Source organism: Chiloscyllium plagiosum, unplaced genomic scaffold (genome assembly GCF_037043375.1).
Source record: "Chiloscyllium plagiosum isolate Xiang-an unplaced genomic scaffold, Cpla_swu_hap1 HiC_scaffold_49, whole genome shotgun sequence".
NCBI classification, from domain to species: Eukaryota; Metazoa; Chordata; class Chondrichthyes; order Orectolobiformes; family Hemiscylliidae; genus Chiloscyllium; species Chiloscyllium plagiosum.
This window is the reverse complement of record NW_028270187.1, coordinates 8,570,215-8,595,911: the sequence shown is the minus strand read 5'-3', so window position 1 is coordinate 8,595,911 and position 25,697 is coordinate 8,570,215. Positions and strand designations below refer to the sequence as shown.

The window sequence follows — 25,697 nt, the reverse complement described above, 5'->3', positions numbered from 1 at the left end:
GAGTATCAGGAGGTGCCTGGCGAACGGCTCCCTTGTTCTGGTCAAGGGCCAGGGCGTCTCCGGCTCCTTCAAACTCCCTAAAAATCCAATCAAGGCAAAAGCGGGAAAGAAGGCGGGAACATCAGCCGCCAAGAAACCGGCCGTGAAGAAATCCCAGGCCAAGAATGCGACAGCCAAGAAGTCCCCAGCCAAGAAAGCGAGCGGCAAGAAGGCGGCACCGCCAAAGAAAGCGGTGAGCAAAGCAGCGCCAAAGAAACGGACTCCTGTGAAGAAGGTGAAAAAGACCAAGGGCCCTAAAACCCCCAAACCCCTCAGCAAACCGGCTAAAAGCAAGGCCAAGCCCAAGGCGAAAGTGACCAAGACAGCAGCAAAGAAGTGAACCAGTCAGTGTAATGTATAACCATCTGAACCCAAAGGCTCTTATCAGAGCCACCCACATCTCTCAGGAAAGAGCTGAGCCCGGATCCAATGATCCCCGTCCCAGCGCCGAGCGCAGACCTGCCTTAGATATTAATTGATCTGAATTACTCAAATAAACACTCCCCACGGTGCCATGGTTTACGAAAGCGGAGACCTGTGAATGCGGAAGGTATCACATACGGAAGGTTTATTGATCTTCACCTGGTTATTTCACTTTGCGACTTATAACTGTCCCGAGTCACGAATGTGACATATTGTAGTATTTGTATTTCATTGACCCGTTCAGGGATGTTACTTTGTTCAGTTTTGATTCTGAGACGCTGCGGATGTTTTCATGGCGTGTTCCTTCCATCTGCCTGTTACAGACAGTTCAGGTAGCAATTCCACATTGTCTTCGGGCTAATTACAATCTGGGGGTAATTAAAATAATAACAGATAAAGTGAGATTCTGTCCTTTTATCGTATCCACTGTATTAGCTTTTAAGATGTTTAAATTGGCGGGGTTATTTAGATTAAAGGCCGATACAAGTTCGGTTGTTCAGTTTGTCTGGGCTGTTTTAAACCCCGCGCTTTCCTCCTGCCTGTTACAAACAGGTCAGGCAATGATCCCGCCTCCTGTCCGCGCTGCCAGCTAACTAGGTTTTAAAGAATTACTATAAAATATTAAATTTCATCTTAGTTGCTTTGCGTTTGAATGGTTAATTTAATTTCAGGGTTTGTGAGGGTGAATTTGGCGGGCATTTTCAAACTGACCAACTGTCATTTCACGTTACCCAATCAGACTCCAACAATTCTTTTCCTGCCTTTTCTGTGCCTTCCGGAGCTGTTTCTGTGGGTTGAGGGACAGGGCTGTATCCAATCCCAGCTCTAGGGCGGGCTCTCCATTCCCTTAAATAGGCAGCACCGCAGCAGCCTCAGCATTGACAGCAGTAACCTGTGTGTGTTACAGAGAGTTGAAGAGAATGGCCAGAACCAAGCAGACAGCGCGCAAATCCACCGGAGGGAAAGCTCCCCGCAAGCAGCTGGCGACCAAAGCGGCCCGCAAGAGCGCTCCGGCCACGGGCGGAGTGAAGAAGCCTCATCGCTACAGGCCCGGCACGGTGGCTCTGCGGGAGATCCGCCGCTACCAGAAATCCACCGAGCTGCTGATCCGCAAACTGCCCTTCCAGCGCCTGGTGCGAGAGATCGCTCAGGACTTCAAGACCGACCTGCGCTTCCAGAGCTCGGCGGTGATGGCCCTGCAGGAGGCCAGCGAGGCTTACCTGGTGGGGCTGTTTGAGGACACCAACCTGTGTGCCATCCACGCCAAGCGGGTCACCATCATGCCCAAAGACATCCAGCTGGCCCGCCGGATCCGCGGGGAGCGCGCCTAAACGGAGCCTGGCCGGTCTGGCACATTCACCCCGAGAGTAAGAGAACAACAACGGCTCTTTTCAGAGCCACTAAACCATCCAGAGAGAGCGGGAAGCGATAGGGGACCTGAGAGCATAGCATTAATTTGTTCTCGCCGCACTAAGTCAATTCTGTTGTTATTACATATACTTTGAATCTAGCCGAGCCGAGGGGAGTTAGTCGGAAGACACGGCTTTCAGCAGCAGTGATTAGTACATTGCCAATGAATGTTATGTAATTTTCACACAATATATTAGGTCGGGGAATGTTTATTCCGGATGAAATCCCCTCTCTCCTCACTGTCTCCCTTGGTGTTCCCACCAGCTGTAACTATATGGCCATTGCTGAGAAAGCAGGCGGGAAAACATGGCGCCAAATCATCAACCTTTTTCTTTCACATTTGAAAATCCCGCCACGATGTAGATCAGAGAAGGCCGTTTTACAGAACACAACGCATTCGTACTGAGTCATTAATTTGCTTTTCGATTTATAAAAGTCCAATTCACACAATCTTTCTTTAGTGTACTGAGTCCAGAAGCTATTTAAAGGATTCGAGATTCTCTTCGAAGGGAAGGTTCAGACTCGATGGGCCGAATGCCCTCATTCAGCCCTGTCAGGATTTCATGAACGTTCTTTGCCATGAGCGCATTAATAACGAACACCGCTCTTAGATATTATTTTAATATCGTGCTCCTTTATTGCAAAAGCTCCACATTAACTTCCTGTCCGGCAACTGTTCTGGTTCTGGTTTGATCTCGTTCATTTTGAAAGCTTCTAGCTGACAGCAGAAAGCCTCATTTAAATCATTCAATCATCATTCCCACCCAACAGAACCCGCGCGGAGTTTTGGAAATTGAAAAATATCAGTGTGTAAATGTATTTACCCGTGGGTCTGTTTCCCGGGGGTGACAATCAGGGCTCCCATCCCAACCGGGGCTTGTAGCTCCTGGAATAATCAAATGTTAGAGAGTAACTTGAGCAAATAGCAGCAAACCGGAAAAAAAAGATTTACTGGTGTTTAATATGTTCCAATTTGAAAAGCCCTCCGATTTACAAACAACGGAGTATGTTTTGCATTGAAAAAGAGGACGTTGTTCAGAGGAGAATCCATCAATTAATTCTGTCTGAAGCATATATTTGTAACCAAGTTAAAAATCACACAACACCAGGTTATAGTCCAACAGGTTTAATTGGAAGCACACTAGCTTTCGGAGCACTGCTCCTTCATCAGGTGGATGTCTCTGAAAGCTAGTGCTTCCAATTAAACCTGTTGGACTATAACCTGGTGTTGTGTGATTTTTAACTTTGTACATCCCTGTCCAACATCGGCATCTCCAAATCATACTTCAGACAATCTCTCTCGCTCATCCATTTGCCTAACCGCATCTATCTCTTTCTACATTTTTTTTTCTTTTCTGGACCTGAAGAACTGGCAGAAACACAAAAGAAGCTCCAAGAACTGCAATATGCAATTAATCTCTTCATTTTACATTTCAAAAACACTCCGGTATGTTGATCAAACATCACAGAACGTTCTTCCGGGTGAGCTCATTAATCGTCTTTAGACAATATTTTAATGTCGCCCTGCCCTTTCGCACTAGTTCTCACATCAGCAAAAGCTCCACATTTGCCATCCCAGTCCTGCAGCTGTTCTGGTTTGATCTCGGTTCATTTTGAAAATCTCTCACCGACAGCAGAAAGCCTCATTTACTGTAATCTGAAATCAGACAAAACAGCGCCGAGACCCAGGTTCGAGTCGACCAGGCATAGAACTAAAGACTTAGACCGCCAATCGTAGGATGCCCTTCAAGAAATAGAAACAGCTGAAAAATGACTCACGAATGCTCCACAGCAAGGGGAAATGGTACTGAAGACACAATAATTAAATAATGTGCAACAATAAAAAAAAGCAAGATGAATAGACAAATGCAGAATAAATCTCATTTTCAAACAAAAGAAACTTCAACAATGTCTCCGTTCAAGTCGAAACCAAATGTCTCCGTGATAACACAGAACCCTGAGCAAGATGAGGTCCTAGGGAGTGTTGGTGAACAAAGAGACTTTGGAGTGCAGGTTCGTAGCTCCTTGAAAGTGGAGTCACATGTAGATAGGATAGTGAAGAAGGCGTTTAGTATGCTTTCTTTTATTGTTCAGAGTATTGAGTACAAGAGTTGGGAGGTCATTTTGCGGCTGTACAGGGCATCGGTTAGACCCCTGTTGAATATTGCATGCAATTCTGGTCTCCTTCCTATCGGAAATATGTTGTGAAATCTGAAAGGGTTCAGAAAAGATTTACAAGCATGTTGCCAGGGTTGGAGGATTTGAGCCATAGGGAAAGGCTGAACAGACTGGGGCTGTTTTCCCTGGAGGTGAGTGGTGACCTTATAGAGGTTTACAAAATTATGAGGGGCATGGATAGGGTTCAACTGGTTCAACTGTCTCGGGGAAGTTGTGGGTGGCTCTTATAAGAGCCTTTGGGTTGTGGATGTGTGTTTTAGTGCAATGCGGCCCTTCACTTGGAGCTGGTGTACTTGGTCACCGCCTTTGTGCCCTCCGACACGGCGTGCTTGGCCAGCTCCCCGGGCAGCAGCAGCCGCACGGCGGTCTGGATCTCCCGGGAGCTGATGGTGCTGCGCTTGTTGTAATGGGCCAGGCGGGAAGCCTCCCCCGCGATGCGCTCGAAAATATCGCTGACGAACGAGTTCATGATGCTCATGGCCTTGGAGGAGATGCCGGTGTCGGGGTGAACCTGCTTCATCACTTTGTAGATGTAGATGGAGTAACTTTCTTTCCTGGTCCGCCTCCTCTTCTTGCCTCCCTTCGCTGGCGCCTTCTTGATGATTTTCTTCGCGCCCTTCTTGGAGGGTTGCTGTACTTTCTTCTCATCAGCCATAGCACCACTCACTTTCAGACACAGAATAAGGGAAAGCGGACTCGGAGTTCCCTTTTTATAGACTGACGGCATCAGCAATGCTCATGCCGGATGGGGGAAAGCCTGATTCCTGATTGGGTAGTTTACACTGACGATATTCACAAAATCTCAGTCTCTCTGGTTACTATGATTTGCAATGTGATTCTGTCAGAATTTGCAATGAAATGTGAAATGGATGGTTATTCTGTTCCTGTCAGTCTGACTGAGGGAGGTTTATTGTGTCCCTGTCACTCAGAAAGCGACTGTGGTGTTGTCCTCTGTTTCCTTTTGCTCGTTGTTGTGATGATATGGGAGTGGAAGGGTATGTTTCTAGCTCCACACTCTCGACTCCAATCTGTGCCCGTCTGTTTCTGGGATGTATTTTTGTAAACTCTACTCCACAGTCTTTACATGTCAGTATGTTACTGGACTGTAATTCAAACCTTCTTAAGCGTAAATTGTTGTTTTACTCTATCGGTGTCATCCATTGACTTTGGACAGACTCAGGTGGGACTGACTACCCTGCACTTCTATACCCTATGAAAATCAACTTCTGCAAATTGAAGTTGGGTTTGTAATTATAACTCCAGCATTTTGATAAGGAATAATTCTTTGTATATTGTTACTGACAATATCTGCAATGTCACTGCTGATGTTACATTGTTTATGCCAGTTTCTAGCTAATCCTATTATATCCTAACAATTTATTACTTTGCAAATGACTCAGTACTTCATGCTGTAACTGCCAGTTTGTTGTTTCTAATATTGTGTTTACTCAGTTTCAGTCAATCACTGGCATGTCAGAGAGCAAATAACTCAACATTTCAAAGTTTCTGATAAAATGGATGGCTAATCTTTTTTCACTCCATCCCTGATATGTCTCGGTAACTTGTAACTGAATCGATCAGTATGTGATCTATGAGCACACACATCAGTAAGTTACAGATAAAGTGTTTGGTGAATGATGCCTCCCATTCCTGTCATGCAGATACAGTGTCTATGCTGTTGTTATTAATTTCTTTCAATCTTGTCACTTTAAATATCTCAGAGCAGAAGACCATAAGAAGCATGAGAAGTCTGTGGCATTTTTATCTGCCTGTGTACTCTGTCATGAGAACAGATCACAAAGGCTTTAGTTATGATCTTCATCTCATTTTGATGTTTAGCACCCATAGCCAAAGACACTCTCATGTATCAAGTCTCTCTTTCGAAACTCAAAAATATTTTCAATTCAAGGCAATATATTTGTTGGTTTCAAGATTTCGGTCCAAAAGTAGCGACAATGTCGCCGCTCAGCTCAGAGAGCCCCATCAGTGCATCAGCAAAATGCATCTAACTCGACAACGGAGCCATCGATTCGAGTGAAAACTTTTCGGGCGTAAAGCTTCCGTTGTCAGGGTAAGGAGCGATCGAGTCTGCCTCTCTGGAGATGCGGAATTTCAGAGGAATCGGAGAGTTTAGCCCGTTAGAGAAACACAGAGAGGCACCAGGAGCAAGTTGTCCCTGCGCCGTCCGCTCGCTGCCTTGAAGTTGCTTAGTGCCGCCGCCAACAGCTTCATTGTTGACCCAGTTCAGACTGACCCAGAGAGATTCAGCGCAGAGTTCTCAACATGAGCGACAGAGCCGCTGCTCCCACCAAAGCCAAGACTCCCAAGAAGAAGGCGGCGGCTCCCAGGGGAAAAAAACATCCGGTCCCGGGTTGGGAGAGCTGATTCTGAAGGTTGTCGGGGATATCAAGGATCGCAAAGGAACGTCTCTGTCTGCTACAAAGAAGGCGCTGGAGAGAAGCGGGATCGATGTGGGAAAGCGAAAGGCACAGATCAGGGTGAGTATCAGGAGGTGCCTGGCGAACGGCTCCCTTGTTCTGGTCAAGGGCCAGGGCGTCTCCGGCTCCTTCAAACTCCCTAAAAATCCAATCAAGGCAAAAGCGGGAAAGAAGGCGGGAACATCAGCCGCCAAGAAACCGGCCGTGAAGAAATCCCAGGCCAAGAATGCGACAGCCAAGAAGTCCCCAGCCAAGAAAGCGAGCGGCAAGAAGGCGGCACCGCCAAAGAAAGCGGTGAGCAAAGCAGCGCCAAAGAAACGGACTCCTGTGAAGAAGGTGAAAAAGACCAAGGGCCCTAAAACCCCCAAACCCCTCAGCAAACCGGCTAAAAGCAAGGCCAAGCCCAAGGCGAAAGTGACCAAGACAGCAGCAAAGAAGTGAACCAGTCAGTGTAATGTATAACCATCTGAACCCAAAGGCTCTTATCAGAGCCACCCACATCTCTCAGGAAAGAGCTGAGCCCGGATCCAATGATCCCCGTCCCAGCGCCGAGCGCAGACCTGCCTTAGATATTAATTGATCTGAATTACTCAAATAAACACTCCCCACGGTGCCATGGTTTACGAAAGCGGAGACCTGTGAATGCGGAAGGTATCACATACGGAAGGTTTATTGATCTTCACCTGGTTATTTCACTTTGCGACTTATAACTGTCCCGAGTCACGAATGTGACATATTGTAGTATTTGTATTTCATTGACCCGTTCAGGGATGTTACTTTGTTCAGTTTTGATTCTGAGACGCTGCGGATGTTTTCATGGCGTGTTCCTTCCATCTGCCTGTTACAGACAGTTCAGGTAGCAATTCCACATTGTCTTCGGGCTAATTACAATCTGGGGGTAATTAAAATAATAACAGATAAAGTGAGATTCTGTCCTTTTATCGTATCCACTGTATTAGCTTTTAAGATGTTTAAATTGGCGGGGTTATTTAGATTAAAGGCCGATACAAGTTCGGTTGTTCAGTTTGTCTGGGCTGTTTTAAACCCCGCGCTTTCCTCCTGCCTGTTACAAACAGGTCAGGCAATGATCCCGCCTCCTGTCCGCGCTGCCAGCTAACTAGGTTTTAAAGAATTACTATAAAATATTAAATTTCATCTTAGTTGCTTTGCGTTTGAATGGTTAATTTAATTTCAGGGTTTGTGAGGGTGAATTTGGCGGGCATTTTCAAACTGACCAACTGTCATTTCACGTTACCCAATCAGACTCCAACAATTCTTTTCCTGCCTTTTCTGTGCCTTCCGGAGCTGTTTCTGTGGGTTGAGGGACAGGGCTGTATCCAATCCCAGCTCTAGGGCGGGCTCTCCATTCCCTTAAATAGGCAGCACCGCAGCAGCCTCAGCATTGACAGCAGTAACCTGTGTGTGTTACAGAGAGTTGAAGAGAATGGCCAGAACCAAGCAGACAGCGCGCAAATCCACCGGAGGGAAAGCTCCCCGCAAGCAGCTGGCGACCAAAGCGGCCCGCAAGAGCGCTCCGGCCACGGGCGGAGTGAAGAAGCCTCATCGCTACAGGCCCGGCACGGTGGCTCTGCGGGAGATCCGCCGCTACCAGAAATCCACCGAGCTGCTGATCCGCAAACTGCCCTTCCAGCGCCTGGTGCGAGAGATCGCTCAGGACTTCAAGACCGACCTGCGCTTCCAGAGCTCGGCGGTGATGGCCCTGCAGGAGGCCAGCGAGGCTTACCTGGTGGGGCTGTTTGAGGACACCAACCTGTGTGCCATCCACGCCAAGCGGGTCACCATCATGCCCAAAGACATCCAGCTGGCCCGCCGGATCCGCGGGGAGCGCGCCTAAACGGAGCCTGGCCGGTCTGGCACATTCACCCCGAGAGTAAGAGAACAACAACGGCTCTTTTCAGAGCCACTAAACCATCCAGAGAGAGCGGGAAGCGATAGGGGACCTGAGAGCATAGCATTAATTTGTTCTCGCCGCACTAAGTCAATTCTGTTGTTATTACATATACTTTGAATCTAGCCGAGCCGAGGGGAGTTAGTCGGAAGACACGGCTTTCAGCAGCAGTGATTAGTACATTGCCAATGAATGTTATGTAATTTTCACACAATATATTAGGTCGGGGAATGTTTATTCCGGATGAAATCCCCTCTCTCCTCACTGTCTCCCTTGGTGTTCCCACCAGCTGTAACTATATGGCCATTGCTGAGAAAGCAGGCGGGAAAACATGGCGCCAAATCATCAACCTTTTTCTTTCACATTTGAAAATCCCGCCACGATGTAGATCAGAGAAGGCCGTTTTACAGAACACAACGCATTCGTACTGAGTCATTAATTTGCTTTTCGATTTATAAAAGTCCAATTCACACAATCTTTCTTTAGTGTACTGAGTCCAGAAGCTATTTAAAGGATTCGAGATTCTCTTCGAAGGGAAGGTTCAGACTCGATGGGCCGAATGCCCTCATTCAGCCCTGTCAGGATTTCATGAACGTTCTTTGCCATGAGCGCATTAATAACGAACACCGCTCTTAGATATTATTTTAATATCGTGCTCCTTTATTGCAAAAGCTCCACATTAACTTCCTGTCCGGCAACTGTTCTGGTTCTGGTTTGATCTCGTTCATTTTGAAAGCTTCTAGCTGACAGCAGAAAGCCTCATTTAAATCATTCAATCATCATTCCCACCCAACAGAACCCGCGCGGAGTTTTGGAAATTGAAAAATATCAGTGTGTAAATGTATTTACCCGTGGGTCTGTTTCCCGGGGGTGACAATCAGGGCTCCCATCCCAACCGGGGCTTGTAGCTCCTGGAATAATCAAATGTTAGAGAGTAACTTGAGCAAATAGCAGCAAACCGGAAAAAAAAGATTTACTGGTGTTTAATATGTTCCAATTTGAAAAGCCCTCCGATTTACAAACAACGGAGTATGTTTTGCATTGAAAAAGAGGACGTTGTTCAGAGGAGAATCCATCAATTAATTCTGTCTGAAGCATATATTTGTAACCAAGTTAAAAATCACACAACACCAGGTTATAGTCCAACAGGTTTAATTGGAAGCACACTAGCTTTCGGAGCACTGCTCCTTCATCAGGTGGATGTCTCTGAAAGCTAGTGCTTCCAATTAAACCTGTTGGACTATAACCTGGTGTTGTGTGATTTTTAACTTTGTACATCCCTGTCCAACATCGGCATCTCCAAATCATACTTCAGACAATCTCTCTCGCTCATCCATTTGCCTAACCGCATCTATCTCTTTCTACATTTTTTTTTCTTTTCTGGACCTGAAGAACTGGCAGAAACACAAAAGAAGCTCCAAGAACTGCAATATGCAATTAATCTCTTCATTTTACATTTCAAAAACACTCCGGTATGTTGATCAAACATCACAGAACGTTCTTCCGGGTGAGCTCATTAATCGTCTTTAGACAATATTTTAATGTCGCCCTGCCCTTTCGCACTAGTTCTCACATCAGCAAAAGCTCCACATTTGCCATCCCAGTCCTGCAGCTGTTCTGGTTTGATCTCGGTTCATTTTGAAAATCTCTCACCGACAGCAGAAAGCCTCATTTACTGTAATCTGAAATCAGACAAAACAGCGCCGAGACCCAGGTTCGAGTCGACCAGGCATAGAACTAAAGACTTAGACCGCCAATCGTAGGATGCCCTTCAAGAAATAGAAACAGCTGAAAAATGACTCACGAATGCTCCACAGCAAGGGGAAATGGTACTGAAGACACAATAATTAAATAATGTGCAACAATAAAAAAAAGCAAGATGAATAGACAAATGCAGAATAAATCTCATTTTCAAACAAAAGAAACTTCAACAATGTCTCCGTTCAAGTCGAAACCAAATGTCTCCGTGATAACACAGAACCCTGAGCAAGATGAGGTCCTAGGGAGTGTTGGTGAACAAAGAGACTTTGGAGTGCAGGTTCGTAGCTCCTTGAAAGTGGAGTCACATGTAGATAGGATAGTGAAGAAGGCGTTTAGTATGCTTTCTTTTATTGTTCAGAGTATTGAGTACAAGAGTTGGGAGGTCATTTTGCGGCTGTACAGGGCATCGGTTAGACCCCTGTTGAATATTGCATGCAATTCTGGTCTCCTTCCTATCGGAAATATGTTGTGAAATCTGAAAGGGTTCAGAAAAGATTTACAAGCATGTTGCCAGGGTTGGAGGATTTGAGCCATAGGGAAAGGCTGAACAGACTGGGGCTGTTTTCCCTGGAGGTGAGTGGTGACCTTATAGAGGTTTACAAAATTATGAGGGGCATGGATAGGGTAAATAGACAAAGTCTTTTCCCTGGAATTGGGGAGTCCAGAACTAGAGGGTGAGAGGGGAATGATATAAAAGCGACCTAAGGGGCAACATTCTCACACGAGGATGGTGCGGGTATGTAATGAGCTGCTAGAGGAAGTGGTGGAGGCTGGTACAATTGCAACACTTAAAAGGTATATGAATAGGAAGGTTTTGGAGGGATATGGGCCGGGTGCTGGCAGGTAGGACTAGATTGGGTTAGGATATCTGGTCGGCATGGACGGGTTGGACCGAAGAGTCTGTTTCTGTGCTATATATCTCTATGACTCCATGCTAGCAAATGAGATTTGATTAGTTTAGGGTATCTGGTCAGTGTGCACTAGTTGGATCAAAGGCTGTATGTCTCTACAACCTGAAAGTTACAGGTTGATAAGTAGACTCTCATATATATACACAGCAAAAACTTGACAGGTGACATATGATAAATGCAATTACATAGTCAGAAACCAAAGACTGACAGGTACAAATTAATCACTGCACCCTGAGCAAAAGCTGACGTGCATATACTCATACAGCACAGAAAAGCCCTTCAGGTATCGTGTCTGCACCCACAATATCTACCACTGAAGGTTTGCTAATTCCCTGCACTTGTCCCATATCCTTAAATGGTATGACATTTCAAGTGCTCATCCAAATACTTTTTCAAGGTTAAGGTTTCTGGGCTCCACTGCCTTCCCAGGCAGTATTTTCCAGATTTCCATGACTTGCTGAGTGAAAGAGATTTTCCCTCAATATATTTACCCCTTACTCTACACCGTAGTGAGAATCCATATCCTTTGCCATATTCGAACCCAATCATCACTTGTGATTGATCGCTCAAACAAGGGAAACGGCTTCTCTACATTCACCCTCTCCATACGCCTCATAATTTTCCACACCACAATCATGTGCCACCACCTCAGACATCTCTGCTCTAGAAAAAAACAATCCAACCTCATTTAGTCTCTCCTTTTTTTTTTGGAAGTAATATTTGTGTTTTGATCCTAACCCCCATACTGGGTCGGGGTTTGACATTGCTGCTATCACTGTCGGCTCATTGTGAATGATTTGTTCTGGCAACCTGAAGCAGCGCATGCGCAATGCTGCCCCTTCCCCAATGTTGACTGTTCCTGAGTAGAGGAGCGCATGCGTGAGGCCCTCCCCCAGCGCTGCCATTGAGGAGCATTTACTCAGTGAGTGCAAGAGGTTTGTTTGAAACAGACCGCAATGGAGAGATCAGCGCCCAGGGAAGCGAGGGAACAGCAGGCTCCTTCCAGCAGCACATCGGGATGGGAGCCTGGGACACAGAGGGGGCTCCGAGACCGGGATTGATTCGGGGTGAGTTCAGGGAGAACCGAGGGCTGTTTGTAAGAGGCCGAGCGGAGCAGGAACTGGTCCCGGAACTTGGAGTGAGCGGGCTGGGGGGAAGAGAGAGGCCTTTCTCGGGCTGTGTGTGGGCCTGCTGAGGGAGGCAGAGCGGGAAGAAGCCGCTGTGGAACATTCTTGTGGTTTTTAATCCCCTAAACTCTGATGGGAATTCTGTTTGGCTTCTGTTTCACGCTGTTTGTTGATATGGGGCGGTGAATAATGGAAGCACAGACCATAATTTTGTGACAATTCTATAAAGGACATTAGACATAGCGTCCCTTGTTCTTTCCTTCAACATTTAGTGTATTGGCATCTTGCTATTGATGTATGTCAGCATTGTAGCTGCTTCAGGAATTCCCATTCATGGATGTGTGCAGATGTTACTTCTGGATCTCACCCAATTGTTGCAAAGATGCAAATAAAAGAAAAGGAGACCAGGAGCAACTCGGAAAGAGTGGAATTGAAACCTTGTTCTGATTAAATTGCTAGGATTAAAAATACCTTAATGATTATTAACTGACTACCACACTGATCAGTTTAATGTTGCCTAACTTGACTTATGTTGATTTACAGCTGAAACATCTTCCGTCTTCGTCCAAGCAAGTATTTGAATGATGAAGACAATGTCATATTTCCTAAGTACAAAGCTGCTTTGTGACCAGCTGCTTCAAACAAACAGCAGGTATGTGAAAGTAGAGAGCAACCTTTCCACAGAGCAGACTGGATCAGACTTAGTTTGAGCTCAATTTCCAGAGATGTATCCAAACAAGCAAACAGTCAGACTCAATTGCGGAAAGACAAGTTCCTTTTTTCTCTGCATTCTCCATAGACATCTTCCCAGTTTCAATTAATATAATTCATAGACCACTACCATTCACAGCATTTTTGAAGCTGACTGGTTGTCTGAAGTAGGCAATTGGTGTACTTAATCAAGTTTACATTTTAAAAGGGCATTTTAAATGCCACAAACCAGATAAACAATGAAATTATATAAAAGTATGATGTCAACAGCCATATGTGACAAGTAGTGAATAATTACTGAGAACACACACATACACAAAGGTACTGACTGATTCAGATTGAACCACCATATCAACACACAAGATACAGAGACTAACAGCGATGTACACACATTTACACTGTAGGAAACAGAAATGATAATATACAAAATGTTTACTCAAAACAAGCAACTAATCCCATTCAGCCAGCATTCCATTTCAATAAGTGTGTCATGGCAGCAGAGGAGCTGCCAACCCCACCTGATCTCAACATATTCACCTTGCATGGATAGAAATTACATTTTCACACTGTCCAGTATTAATTTTTTTTATTTAAAAAAGTGTGACTTGGTCTCAAATTCTACAAAGAATCCCAAATTCCCCACCCTATGAAATATCACAAAAAATCAAAAAAATCAAATGTCATATCAATTTAACAATATTATCAAGTAATCACCCTTTAATTCAACAAAGAAATTTAGCCAATTTTGTAATTTGTAAATTTTTTTTTTGCAAGAAAAGATCAACCATGTTCAATAAATTTGCCTGAATGATTTAAATCTTCTCCACTGTATGACAAAAATACAAGTCTTTTTGCTTTCCTCATTGCTCCATAGAGCATCAGGAGAGTACTGCTAATGGCTTGCACCGTCACACCACAGAGCAGGATTATGTAATACTCACAATAGAATAATGAAGTGAACTAGCCAATTCTCTTTCCTGTAGCAGGAACATTGTATTGTAGCTGACTGACCACAATTTATTCGTTTGTTCCACTTTCCTTTTGACACTACCAAAGGAATGTAACACCTATCCATTTCTCAACATTATTCACAAAAGTATGTAGCGATGCATTGAGGAAAAACTGATGACATCCTGAAGAACAGCCCATGGTATCATTCCTGCCAGTTCGAGTCTGCGCTACAGGATTTGTAAAACTCTTTAATTTCCCATTGCACAATCCATGACACAAATCAAATGCACTGAGCAGAAACTAACAGGTGCATATTGATAAGTGCACTCACACATTCACATAGCTGAAATTGACAGGCAAAGATTAATATCTAAATTCAGAGTCACAAAGCAGAAGCTGGCATGTACAGTTTGATGACTGTACTTATACATTTACAGAGCAGTCAGATTGGTAACTATATTCTGATGTTCACATTGCAGAAAAGTTCATGTACAGATTACTAACTGCACACTAACACAAATAGGAGAAATCAACAAGGAGTAATTGAGGACAATATTTACATATCGGAACTGGCAGGTACAAATTGATAAGCATATTCACAACACAGAAGTTGATAGGATAAATGCACTCACACATTCACATGGCAGACACAGAGTTACAGATTAATAACTGCACACTTAAATACACAGAGCTGAAACTGATAGGAACAAATTAGTACACCCTGACATTCACATTGTAGTGACTGACCGAGAAAGTTTGATAACAAATGTATCATATCCACAAAGCAAAAACTGACAGGAACAGATTAGTAATAACACTTGTTTCATATTGCATAAAGCACGGCAGAATCTGACAAGTATAGATCAATAACAATACTCAGTTTGACAAACGAAGCCTGACAACTACACTCTCATATTCAACTCATATTCACGTGGCGGAAACAGTTACAGCTTGATATCTACTCTCAACCATTCAAATTGCAGAAACTGACTGGGATAGATTGATGATGACACTCACACATTCGCTTGGCAGAAACTAACAGAGGTTCAGCTCCATAACTAACATCACATATAGATGTTGGAGAAGCTGACAGCTCGAGACTGATAATTATACTCTCATTTACATTGCAGAAACTGAAATGGGTAACTGCACCCACATATTGACATAGAAACTGACAGGTACAGATTGATAACCACAGTCACACATTCCTATTGCATTAACTGACAGGGATATATTGACCCTCCCTTTGAGATATTCTAAAAAAAGTAATAAAACAATATCATTTATTCAAATTACCAATACAGCTTCCTACAACATCAAGGGATATACTTGATCAGGTCTGAGAGTTTGATACACCTTTATGTTTTTTTAACATCTCTAACACCTCCACTTTTGGCATGTGGACTGATATCAAATATTTTTCAAGATATCAATATATATTTCCCCAAGTTTCCTAGCCTCCACTCCTATGTCTCCAGGCATAGAACAGTAACTGTACTCCCATATTCATTATACAAAAAATTGCAGATTCAGATTGACAAATGCATTCATGCATTATCAAATCAGAAACTGATGGGGAGAGATTAATAACTAATCAATTTATATTTAATAATTCATCTAGCAGAAACTTTCAGGTATGGACTTTTAGTTAGAATTAGAATCCGTACAGTTTCAAAACAGGACGTTCAGCCTGGCAAGTCCACACTGACCCTCTGAAGATTATCTCAACCAGAAACATTCCCTTATTTTATTATTCCTACATTTACCTCTGACTAATGCAACTAACCCACACATCCCTGAAAACTATGGGCAATTTAGCATGGCCAATTCATCTAACCCGTTCTTTGGACTGTGGGAGGAAACTGGGGCACCCAGACGAAACCCACAGACTCTAGGAGAATGTGCAAACTCCACGCAGACATTCACCCGAGGCTGGAATTGAATCCAGGTCCCTGGCGCTGTGAGGCAACAGAGACAACCACTAAGCCACTGTGCCGTATAATGTGCCGCATTATACAAGAATAATCACACTGCAGAAACTGACTGGTACAGATTGATTACAACACTTGTATGTTCACAGAATGGAAACGGACAGTTACAGATTGATAACTACATTTTCATATTCACTTTGCAGAAAATGACAGGAATATATTTGCATTTTTATAAGTAGAAACATTCAGGGATATATTAATAACTGCATTCATACATTCACATATCTGAAACTGACAGATACAGATCAAAAATTTAACTTGCTTATTGACGTAGCAGAAACTGAGACACACAGATTGATACTTGCACTCATATATTCACATAGCAGAAACTGACCGGCACAGATGGATAACTGCACTGACTTTGAGGAAACTGACAAGAACTTTCCCATAACATAACTGAACAGGTAAAAATTTATTACTACACTTCCAAGTTCACAGAGGGATAAACACACTGTCATGTACAGTTTGATAACGATACACAAACATAACAGATCAGAATCTCAGAGGTACATATTAGGAACTACACTCTCTCATTCACCTCGCAGATGCAGACTGATACCTACACTGACACATTCACAGCACAAACTGACAGGAACAGGTGGGCAACTACCCTCATTCATTTGTGAAGCAGAAACTAACAGGTACAGATGATAACCACCATTTACATATTCACAGAACAGAAAGTTACAGTCATAAATTGATGACTGAACTGATAGATTCACATTACAGAAACTGACATACATTTTGATAAAGGCATTCGAACGTTACCAAACCAGAAACTTACAGCTATATGTTCATGTCAACACTCTCATAGACAGACAGCAGAAACTCACAGGGGTAGGTTAGGAAATACACATGTATTCACATAGTGGAAACTAACATGTCCATATTAATGACTATATTTGGATGTTCACAAAGATCCATATACACAGAGCAGAATCTGACAGGTATATTTCCATGTGTATATGTCTGAAACTGACAGGTTTACAAATTGATAACCTCATTCACATATTCACAACACAGATACTGACAAGGAATGATTGATATACGCACTCACATATTCACCAAGCAGAAACTGACTGGTACAGATTGATAACTAAACTCACATGTTGAAATAACAGACACTGAAAGGTACAGACCGATAGCAACACTGTCTCACAACTCATACTGCCAGATATTGGTTGAGATGTGCACTCTCATTCACATAGCAAAAACTGGCAGGCATAATTTAATTACTTCCTCGGATATATGGAGGAGACACTGACAGGGAAATTGGAAATTACACTCTTCTAGTCTCATAACAGAAAATCACAGGTACAATTTGATAACAACACTTCCACTTTCACTTAACATAAATTCTCAGATACAGTTTGATAAGTACACTCAATTTCACACAGAATCTGACAGGTAGAGATTGAAGACTGCACTCTCATATTGACTTGGCAGAAACAGATAGGCATAGATTCAAACCTGTGCTCTCATATTCGCATTGACAAAACTGACTGCTAAACTTCTGTATATGCAGTGAAAATTTTCTGACAAGTATAATTTGATAAAGACACTCAAATATTCATAAGGCAGAATGTATTGATCACAGCACTGTCTCACCGAGCAGAAACTGTCAGGGAAATATTGATAAATACACTCTCATATTCACATTGCAGAGACTGACAGGAAGCGTTGCTTATGAATTTCTCATATTCACACAGTGGAATTGGTCAGGGAGAGACTGACAATTTCACACACATATTCAGCCAGAACAACTGACAGGTATGGATTGGTAACTACATTTACAGATTCTAACTGGGACAGATTAATCTAAACTCTCAGAAAAACTTAAAGCAGAATTTGATAGGTACAGAATGATAAATGCATTTACACATTCACAAAGCCAAAAACTGACAGTTACTCATTGATAATTAAACACTCTGATTCAGAGAACAGAAACTAATGAGGAAAGATTGATCACATTGCAAACACTGACAGCAATAGATTGATAAGTAAACCCACAGACACAGAGCAGAAACTTAGGTATAGGTTGCACGCCTGTATGCATATAGCAGAAAGTGACATGGACAGATTGATAACTACAGTCACACATTCTCATTGCAGCATCTGACATTGAAAATGACAGTCACATTCACACAGCAAAATCTGACAGGTACAGATTGATAACAGCACTTCCACATGTACACTGACTGAAACTGGCAGGTATATGTTGATAACTGCATTCATCTATTAACAAACCAGAAACTGACAGGTACAGGTTATTACTGACACTCTCAGATTAACAGAGCAGAAACTGACAGGGATAGGCTGCTCAATAAACTCACACATTCACATTGTAGAGACTGACAAATATGTATTTATAACTGTATTTTGACATTTACAAGTAGAGATGGATAACTCCATTCAAATATTCATACAGGAAAAATTGACAGGTCCAAATTGATAGCTATAATGATATATCCATGAAACAGAGACTGGCAGGAACAAATTGAAAAATAAATTCAGATTGCAGAAATAGGCAGTACTCTCAGCTGCAGGGTTATGGGTTGTTAGCAGGAAGATGGGATTAAATGGCCATCTGGTGTCTTTGGGTTGGAATGGACAAGTTAGGCCAAATGGCCCTCTTATGTGCAATGACATTTCAATGGATCTATAGTTCTATATCAATCTGTCACTGAGTCACTGCTATTTGAATACATAATTAATTTAAGCAAAGCTTAGAAGTACAGAATATGAGGGTGTGGTTGTTATTCACAAAGTATAAATTGACATGAGTAGTTCAATAACTAAACTCATATTCACAGACCCACTTGTATTGGATAGTCCCATTCATGGAGCTGTACAGTTATTGGTTCGTTTCTGGACCGCAGTCAATTGGTATTGAATTAACAAAAAGAAAAATCACCAGACATGGAGCAAGAGTAGAATCAGACATGTTGTTCTGTTTGAATTCCTGGCTTTAAATACAATATCCTCATGATTATTAACAGAATGTTGCATTGATCAGTTAAAGATGGTCAAACTGGGCTGATGGTGATTTACAGGAGATTTCACTTCTGTCTTCCTTCAGGCAAATACTTGAAGGATCAAGACAATGTAATATTCCCTCGGTACAGAGCCAAGTGTGACCAGCTGCTCCTAGCAAACAGCAGGTATGTTAGTGCACTCAGAGCGAAGAACATTCTTTCCACTGTCGGAGCGAATTGAGAGAGCTACACATTGAGCTCAGTTTGAGAGAGAGATGTTCAAACAATTGAGAAAATATCAGTTTGTTTTTTTTCTCACAATTCACAATGCACATGTGTCCAGTTTGAACAAATTCACCATTCACAGCTCATTGATATTTGTACAATTTTGAAACTAGAAAGTCTGAATTCTTGTCCAAAATATGCACTCACGAACTGAAACAGATCTGTGTCTAAAATCACCCTCATAACAAGTATCACATAACGAATCACACCCTCACAGAGAATATTAGTGGCTGCCAGAGAGATACGTCCCTTTACCAAATAGAAACTGACAAGCATGCATTGCTACCTTTGTTCACTTGTTCACTTTGCAGAAACAAGCAAAAACGCATTGATGACGACACGTATTAACAGGGCAGTTACACACACACACCCCATCTTTTGCAGGCACTGTCATGGATAGATTCACACTCTTATTTTCATTGCACATACCAACAGGAATGGGTTGACAACTACACTTTCATATTCAGATATCAGAAAGAATCGCCTACAGATGAATAACTGTGCTCAAATGTTCACCTATCAGAAAGTGGCATTACAGATCAATAACCAAACTCAATGGCTGTCAGGTAGACACTGAAGGTGACACTCTCATTCCCAGAGATAAAAGAAAACCTGACAGGTACGTTAGGATAGCTAAAATTACATTCAGATGTCAGAAACTGACACAGACAGATAGGTAAGTACAGTCACACTTTTGCACAATAGTAACTGTCCTAGAAAGATTAATAAGTGCACTCCCATATTCACAGTGCAGAAACTGACAGGAACAAGTTGATAACACTCCCATTTCACAGAACATGAACTGACAGGTACAGTTTGATAACTAAATGCATTTGAATATCTAAATTTGGCTTAATCTGTTCCTGAATGTTTCTCTGGTGTGCATATGGCAGTGTAGTTATCTATCTGTACCAGTCTGTTTCTGTTATGTGAATACGAGGGCAGTTATCAGTTAGAATGATTCAGAGTTGCCGGTTTTGGACTGGGGTGTACAAAGTTAAAAATCACACAACACCAGGTTATAGTCCAACAGGTTTAATTGGAAGCACACTAGCTTTCGAAGCGATGCTCTTTTATCAGGTGATTGTGGAGGGCTCGATCGTAACACAGAATTTATAGCAAATATTTGCAGTGTGATGTAACTGAAATTGTACATTGAAGAATTGATTGTCTGTTAAGCCTTTCATCTCTTAGAATACAGTGATAGTTTCACTTCTTTCATGTGTAAATCACAAAACCCTTTTTTTTTAAAATTGCATTCTTGGGTTAGCTGTTAACAATGGTGATAGCTAGACAATATGTTGAAGGTGTTAGCCCCCTGTGTTCTCTGTCTATGACCTGATGTTTAGATTATTCTAATCTAAAAAGTGAGATAACAGAGTTTTACATAAATTCATGCAGTTTTTGAGCTCAGAGTTCTACATGAATGTATGCAGTTTTGAGGAAAGTGCAATGTAACTCTGCAAGTACAAAACAATTCACCACACAAAGTGTGTGTGTGTGTGTGTGTGTGTGGTGGGGTATGGTATGCCCGGAGGCATGGTACATTGGAGAAACCGAGCAAAGGCTACGACAGTGGATGAATGGGCACCGCACAACAATCAACAGACAGGAGGGTTCCCTCCCAGTTGGGGAACACTTCAGTGGTCCAGGACATTCAGCCTCGGACCTTCGGGTGACCATCCTCCAAGGTGGACTTCGGGACAGGCAGGAGAGGAAAGTGGCCGAGCAAAGGCTGATAGCTAAGTTCGGTACCCATAGGGAGGCCTCAACCGGGACCTTGGGTTCATGTCACATTACAGGTGATCACCATTGCACTACACTAAACTGAGATACTCACAAAACAGAAGCTGACAGGTACATGTTGATAACCACATTGACATATTCCCAACAGAGAAATGGACAAGGTAATACTGATAAAAGCATTCCCACATTAATATAGCGGAGACTGAAAATTACAAAGACAAATTCATTGAGGAGAAAGAAACGGGTACAGATTGATAAAGCCAGTCAAACAGTCTCATAGCAAAGACTGATAGGTTATTTACCATTGCAGTGCCTAACATATTCTCACATCAGAGACATTCTGGGATTGTGATAATTACACTAATGTAATCACTGTGGAAGAACGGACAGGTACAGACATACAACGACACTCACACATTCAGATGGCAGAAACTGACAGGGACAGATTGAGAGAGAATAATAATCATTCACCTCCCGAAAGCTCACATGGGCAGATCCAAAACCATACTCCCGTTTTACACTTCCAATAACGAGAGGTAAACTAACCCTTAACCAACCTGAAATTCTGAACAACACTATCTCACAGTGTAAGCAGGGAATCACAGTGATAAAACAAATAACACAAGATTGTCACAATTAAAATTCGCACAAGTATCATGTTCAAAATAGTCCTTAAATAACAGTGACCAGTTCAGAGTGAGTACAAATGACTTGTGATCAAATAAAGTTCAGAGAAAATCCACATAGCAAAGTTCATAATGAAAAAAAAAATCTGCTAGAAACTGAAATGCACCAAATAATATGTATTCTAATGTAGTGCAAAGTAAGATTTCAGGAACTGAAATATTGGCAGGAGGCTGCTGACACTGATTGAGGAGCCAAACAAACAGTCAGGGAGTAAAATTCATGTTGTCAACAGAAAGCAAAAGGCACAAGTCACAGTACGTCAGTTCCCTTTACTCATTCAGGTAATCAGAGTAGATCTGACAATCATACACACGCTGGTAGCTATTCTGAGTAATGTATGAATACCTGGGTTGATACTCATTGGAGATTTGAAGAATAGGGGAAAAGATAACTGAAGGGAGTTTACAGAGTAGATGATGATAGAATGTCCTTCAGCTTCAGAGTGTAGAGCAAGAAACAAGCAAAAGAGAACATTGCTTAACTCCCATGTTCCTCCAACGCGATGCATTTGTCAAGTAGTTCCATCACTTCCAGGAGTAAAACACACTCCCTGTCAGATTGCAGTGCATTTTCTCACTTGACAACAAATGTGATGCCATTTTAAAATGGAAGAGAAAAGAAAACCATTATCAAAAGATGCAGAATACATTACAATTAGAATCTCACATTTTAGAGTGAGCTCGGAATTTGATCCCTTCACAAAATTTCGGTTTGTGTTTCCGATGGTATTGCAGATTTTCCCAGATTCACATTGAGTCCCAAACTAACCAATCAGACAGAAGCTACCATGCCTACAATGTAGCCAATCAGGAGGTAGGCCTTCCCCCATCCTTCATTAGCATTGCTGACACCGTCGGTCTATAAAAAGGGAGCTCCGAGCCCGCTTTCCCTTATTCTGTGTCTGAAAGTGAGCGGCGCTATGGCTGATGAGAAGAAAGCACAGCAAGCCTCCAAGAAGGGCGCGAAGAAAATCATCAAGAAGGCGCCAGCGAAGGGAGGCAAGAAGAGGAGGCGGTCCAGGAAAGAAAGTTACTCCATCTATATCTACAAAGTGATGAAGCAGGTTCACCCCGACACCGGCATCTCCTCCAAGGCCATGAGCATCATGAACTCGTTCGTCAAAGATATTTTCGAGCGCATCGCGGGGGAGGCTTCCCGCCTGGCCCATTACAACAAGCGCAGCACCATCAGCTCCCGGGAGATCCAGACCGCCGTGCGGCTGCTGCTGCCCGGGGAGCTGGCCAAGCACGCCGTGTCGGAGGGCACAAAGGCGGTGACCAAGTACACCAGCTCCAAGTGAAGGGCCGCATTGCATTGAAGTTTACACGTCCACACCCCAAAGGCTCTTTTAAGAGCCACCCACACCTTCCCCGAGACAGTTGAACCAATTGTTTTGGAGTATGTACAATTAATGTTTGCGGTATTTGTTGTTTATAAACTCATGAGTGATCGCTGAGACGGTGTACGTCTTATTCATGCATGTGGTCTTGTATATCCCATAGTCCCTGCCTGGGGAGAGATCTGCTAAACGCCAATGAGTCATTTTCAGCTGCACGTATGTGTCCGTGTTACTCTTTGTTATTTGATCAGTTCAGGAGCTACAAGCCCCGGTGGCGCACGAACCTGCAAAGTGCCCCCGGCAAGCAAAACGAAAGGTCTCTGTGTCCGGTTTTACTTTATTTTTAATTTCCAAATCTCCACACGGGTATTGTCCGGACGTAGAACCTTGCAAAATGCACTGAGACTAAAACAGCTGCAGAAGTAGCAGAGCAAATGTGGAGCTTTTACTGATCTATCATCGTGTGCAATAGGGAGGGCAACTTTAAAATATCCTCGAACGATCGTGTTCACTATTAATGCACTTACGCTGGAGGTCGTAATCTCATGTTTTGTCAGTATATCGGGGTGCTGTTGAAATGTGAAATAAATGATTAGTTGCAGAGTTTGGCGCCTTTTTTGTTTCCGCTTGTATTTAATGTTTACAAAATCCCAATTCAAGATCACAAATGGGCCAATGTTCGAATAGGCCAGGGAATGAGGTAGAGAGTTAATATAAACGGTACACTTTTCATGTAAAAGTAAATTATCTCGAGAATTCGTGCATTCTTCTGTTTAAACTCTCCACTTGTTGGTAAATATTGGCGGGCTTTTCAAATTGTAAAAAAAAAGCGGTTGATGATTTGGTGCCGGTACTTTCCGCCCTCCTCCCCGTGCCCTCTCCGGATTGGGGAATGAGGCAGATATCTGATTGGGAATTGGAACAACATTAGGCGGGGCTGGACAATGGGACCAATCAGGCACGGCCGCCCCACCATTCCTCCCGAAGCTATATTAGGATGGCAATGTGAGCGGAGTGCAGCATTCTCTCTGAAAATATTTGTGACCATGTCCGGAAGAGGAGGAAAGGGCAGTGGGAAAGCTCGCTCCTAGGCGAAGTCTCGGTCGTCCCGGGCTGGCCTACAGTTCCCGGTGGGCCGTGTTCACAGGCTCCTGAGAAAGGGTAACTATGCTGAGCGTGTGGGTGCCGGAGCGCCGGTCTATCTGGCTGCGGTGCTGGAGTATCTGACGGCTGAAATCCTGGAGCTGGCCGGCAACGCGGCCCGGGACAACAAGAAGACCCGCATCATCCCCAGGCACCTGCAGCTGGCCGTGCGCAACGACGAGGAGCTCAACAAGCTGCTGGGAGGGGTGACCATCGCTCAGGGCGGGGTGCTGCCTAATATCCAGGCCGTGCTGCTGCCCAAGAAATCCGCCGCTGGGGGCGCCGCTAAAAAGTGAAGAGAGTGTTCTTGAATCTGAGAACCCAAAGGCTCTTTTAAGAGCCACTCACATCATCTATGAAAGGAGCTAAACTCTCCCCTCTGTCAAATTGAATTACTTTTCTTTAATTGATTCCGGTTTCAGTCCCTGCTTTGTTCGATACTGTACTGTCGCTGTTTGTGTGATTTAATATGAAACCTTCCCTCAGCCATTCATCGTTCGAGCTGTGACACAGGGAGCGTGAAATGTTTTTCGTGGATAAATTATACACCACAATTCGAACAAGGGTCCCAGTGCATCATTTTTATTGGTCAGTAATTGTCGTCCGATAAGTGAATCACTCAGTCCCTGTGCTCCTCGCTCACAGGCAGTTTCAAGTTATCTTGAACTGCATTTAGAAGACAATAGGTGCAGGAGTAGGACATTCTGCCCTGCGAGCCTGCACCACCATTCAGATTAGATTAGATTAGATTAGATTACAGTGTGGAAACAGGCCATTCGGCCCAACAAGTCCACACCGACCCGCCGAAGCGAAACCCACCCATACCCCTACATTTACCCCTTACCTAACACTATGGGCAATTTAGTATGGCCAATTCACATGACCCTGCACATCTTTGGACTGTGGGAGGAAACCGGAGCACCCGGAGGAAACCCACGCAGACACGGGGAGAACGTGCAAACTCCACACACTCAGTCGCCTGAGGTGGGAATTGAACCCGGGTCTCTGGCGCTGTGAGGCAGCAGTGCTAACCACTGTGCCACCGTGCCGCCCATTCAATATGATCATAGCTGATCCTCCTTAGTCAGTATCCTGTTCCTGCCTTATCTCCATAACCCTTGATTCCACTATCCTGGAGAGTTCTATCCAACTCTTTCTTAAATGAATCCAGAGACTGGGCCTCCACTGCCCTCTGGGGCAGAGCATTCCACACAGAAGGGTGAAGAAGTTTCTCCTCATCTCTGTCCTAAATGGTCTACCCCGTATTTTTAAGCTGAGTCCTCTGGTTTGGCACTCACCCATCAGCGGAAACATGTTTCCTGCCCCAGAGTGTTCAATCCTCTAATAATCTTATGTCTCAATCAGATCCCCTCTCAGTCTTCTAAACTCAAGGGTATACAAACCCAGTCGCTCCAGTCTTTCAGTGTAAGGTAGTCCCACCATTCCAGGAATTGACCTCTTGAACCTACGCTGCACTCCCTCAATAGCCAGAATGTCTTTCCTCAAATTTGGAGACCAGAACTGCACACAGTACTCCAGGTGTGGTCTCACCAGGGGCCTGTACAGCTGCAGAAGAACCTCTTGCTTCTATACTCAATCCCTCTTGTTATGAAGGCCAGCATGCTATTAGCTTTCTTCACTATCTGCTGTACCTGCATGCTTACCTTCATTGA

General features: G+C 43.5%; 5 protein-coding genes and 1 pseudogene across 6 annotated transcripts in view; 4 read left to right on the top strand and 2 right to left on the bottom strand.

Moving 5' to 3' along the window:
- Nucleotides 1–25,697, bottom strand: part of LOC148135475 (uncharacterized) — a 259,391-nt gene that overhangs the window by 48,978 nt on the left and 184,716 nt on the right. The window lies entirely within an intron of this gene.
- LOC148135479 (histone H3) lies at nucleotides 1,382–1,819 on the top strand. Its single transcript, XM_087984843.1, has one exon. The coding sequence runs from the start codon at nucleotides 1,383–1,385 to the stop codon at nucleotides 1,791–1,793; it is 411 nt and encodes a 136-aa protein (XP_087840969.1). The 5' UTR covers nucleotide 1,382; the 3' UTR covers nucleotides 1,794–1,819.
- LOC148135478 (histone H2B 1/2-like) lies at nucleotides 4,306–4,720 on the bottom strand. The gene has a single exon (XM_087984859.1). The coding sequence runs from the start codon at nucleotides 4,703–4,705 to the stop codon at nucleotides 4,325–4,327; it is 381 nt and encodes a 126-aa protein (XP_087840985.1). The 5' UTR covers nucleotides 4,706–4,720; the 3' UTR covers nucleotides 4,306–4,324.
- On the top strand, nucleotides 7,932–8,369 carry LOC122544565 (histone H3). The gene has a single exon (XM_087984841.1). The coding sequence runs from the start codon at nucleotides 7,933–7,935 to the stop codon at nucleotides 8,341–8,343; it is 411 nt and encodes a 136-aa protein (XP_087840967.1). The 5' UTR covers nucleotide 7,932; the 3' UTR covers nucleotides 8,344–8,369.
- On the top strand, nucleotides 11,953–23,494 carry LOC122545918 (histone H2B type 1-O-like). 2 transcript variants are annotated; one of them, XM_087984848.1, is made up of 4 exons: nucleotides 11,953–12,136; nucleotides 12,740–12,848; nucleotides 18,929–19,010; nucleotides 22,277–23,494. In XM_087984848.1, exon 4 carries the CDS (start codon nucleotides 22,462–22,464, stop codon nucleotides 22,840–22,842), a length of 381 nt encoding a protein of 126 aa, XP_087840974.1. In that variant the 5' UTR covers nucleotides 11,953–12,136; nucleotides 12,740–12,848; nucleotides 18,929–19,010; nucleotides 22,277–22,461; the 3' UTR covers nucleotides 22,843–23,494. The 2 variants fall into 2 exon arrangements, with proteins under 2 accessions (XP_087840974.1, XP_087840973.1); XM_087984847.1 differs by having other exon boundaries at nucleotides 18,929–23,494.
- Nucleotides 23,928–24,538, top strand: LOC148135477 (histone H2A type 2-B-like; annotated as a pseudogene).

Bases quoted from the DNA above. Each gene is read 5' to 3' on its own strand.
- LOC148135479 (XM_087984843.1), top strand. From the start codon at position 1,383: ATGGCCAGAACCAAGCAGACAGCGCGCAAATCCACCGGAGGGAAAGCT.
- LOC148135478 (XM_087984859.1), bottom strand. From the start codon at position 4,705: ATGGCTGATGAGAAGAAAGTACAGCAACCCTCCAAGAAGGGCGCGAAG.
- LOC122544565 (XM_087984841.1), top strand. From the start codon at position 7,933: ATGGCCAGAACCAAGCAGACAGCGCGCAAATCCACCGGAGGGAAAGCT.
- LOC122545918 (XM_087984848.1), top strand. From the start codon at position 22,462: ATGGCTGATGAGAAGAAAGCACAGCAAGCCTCCAAGAAGGGCGCGAAG.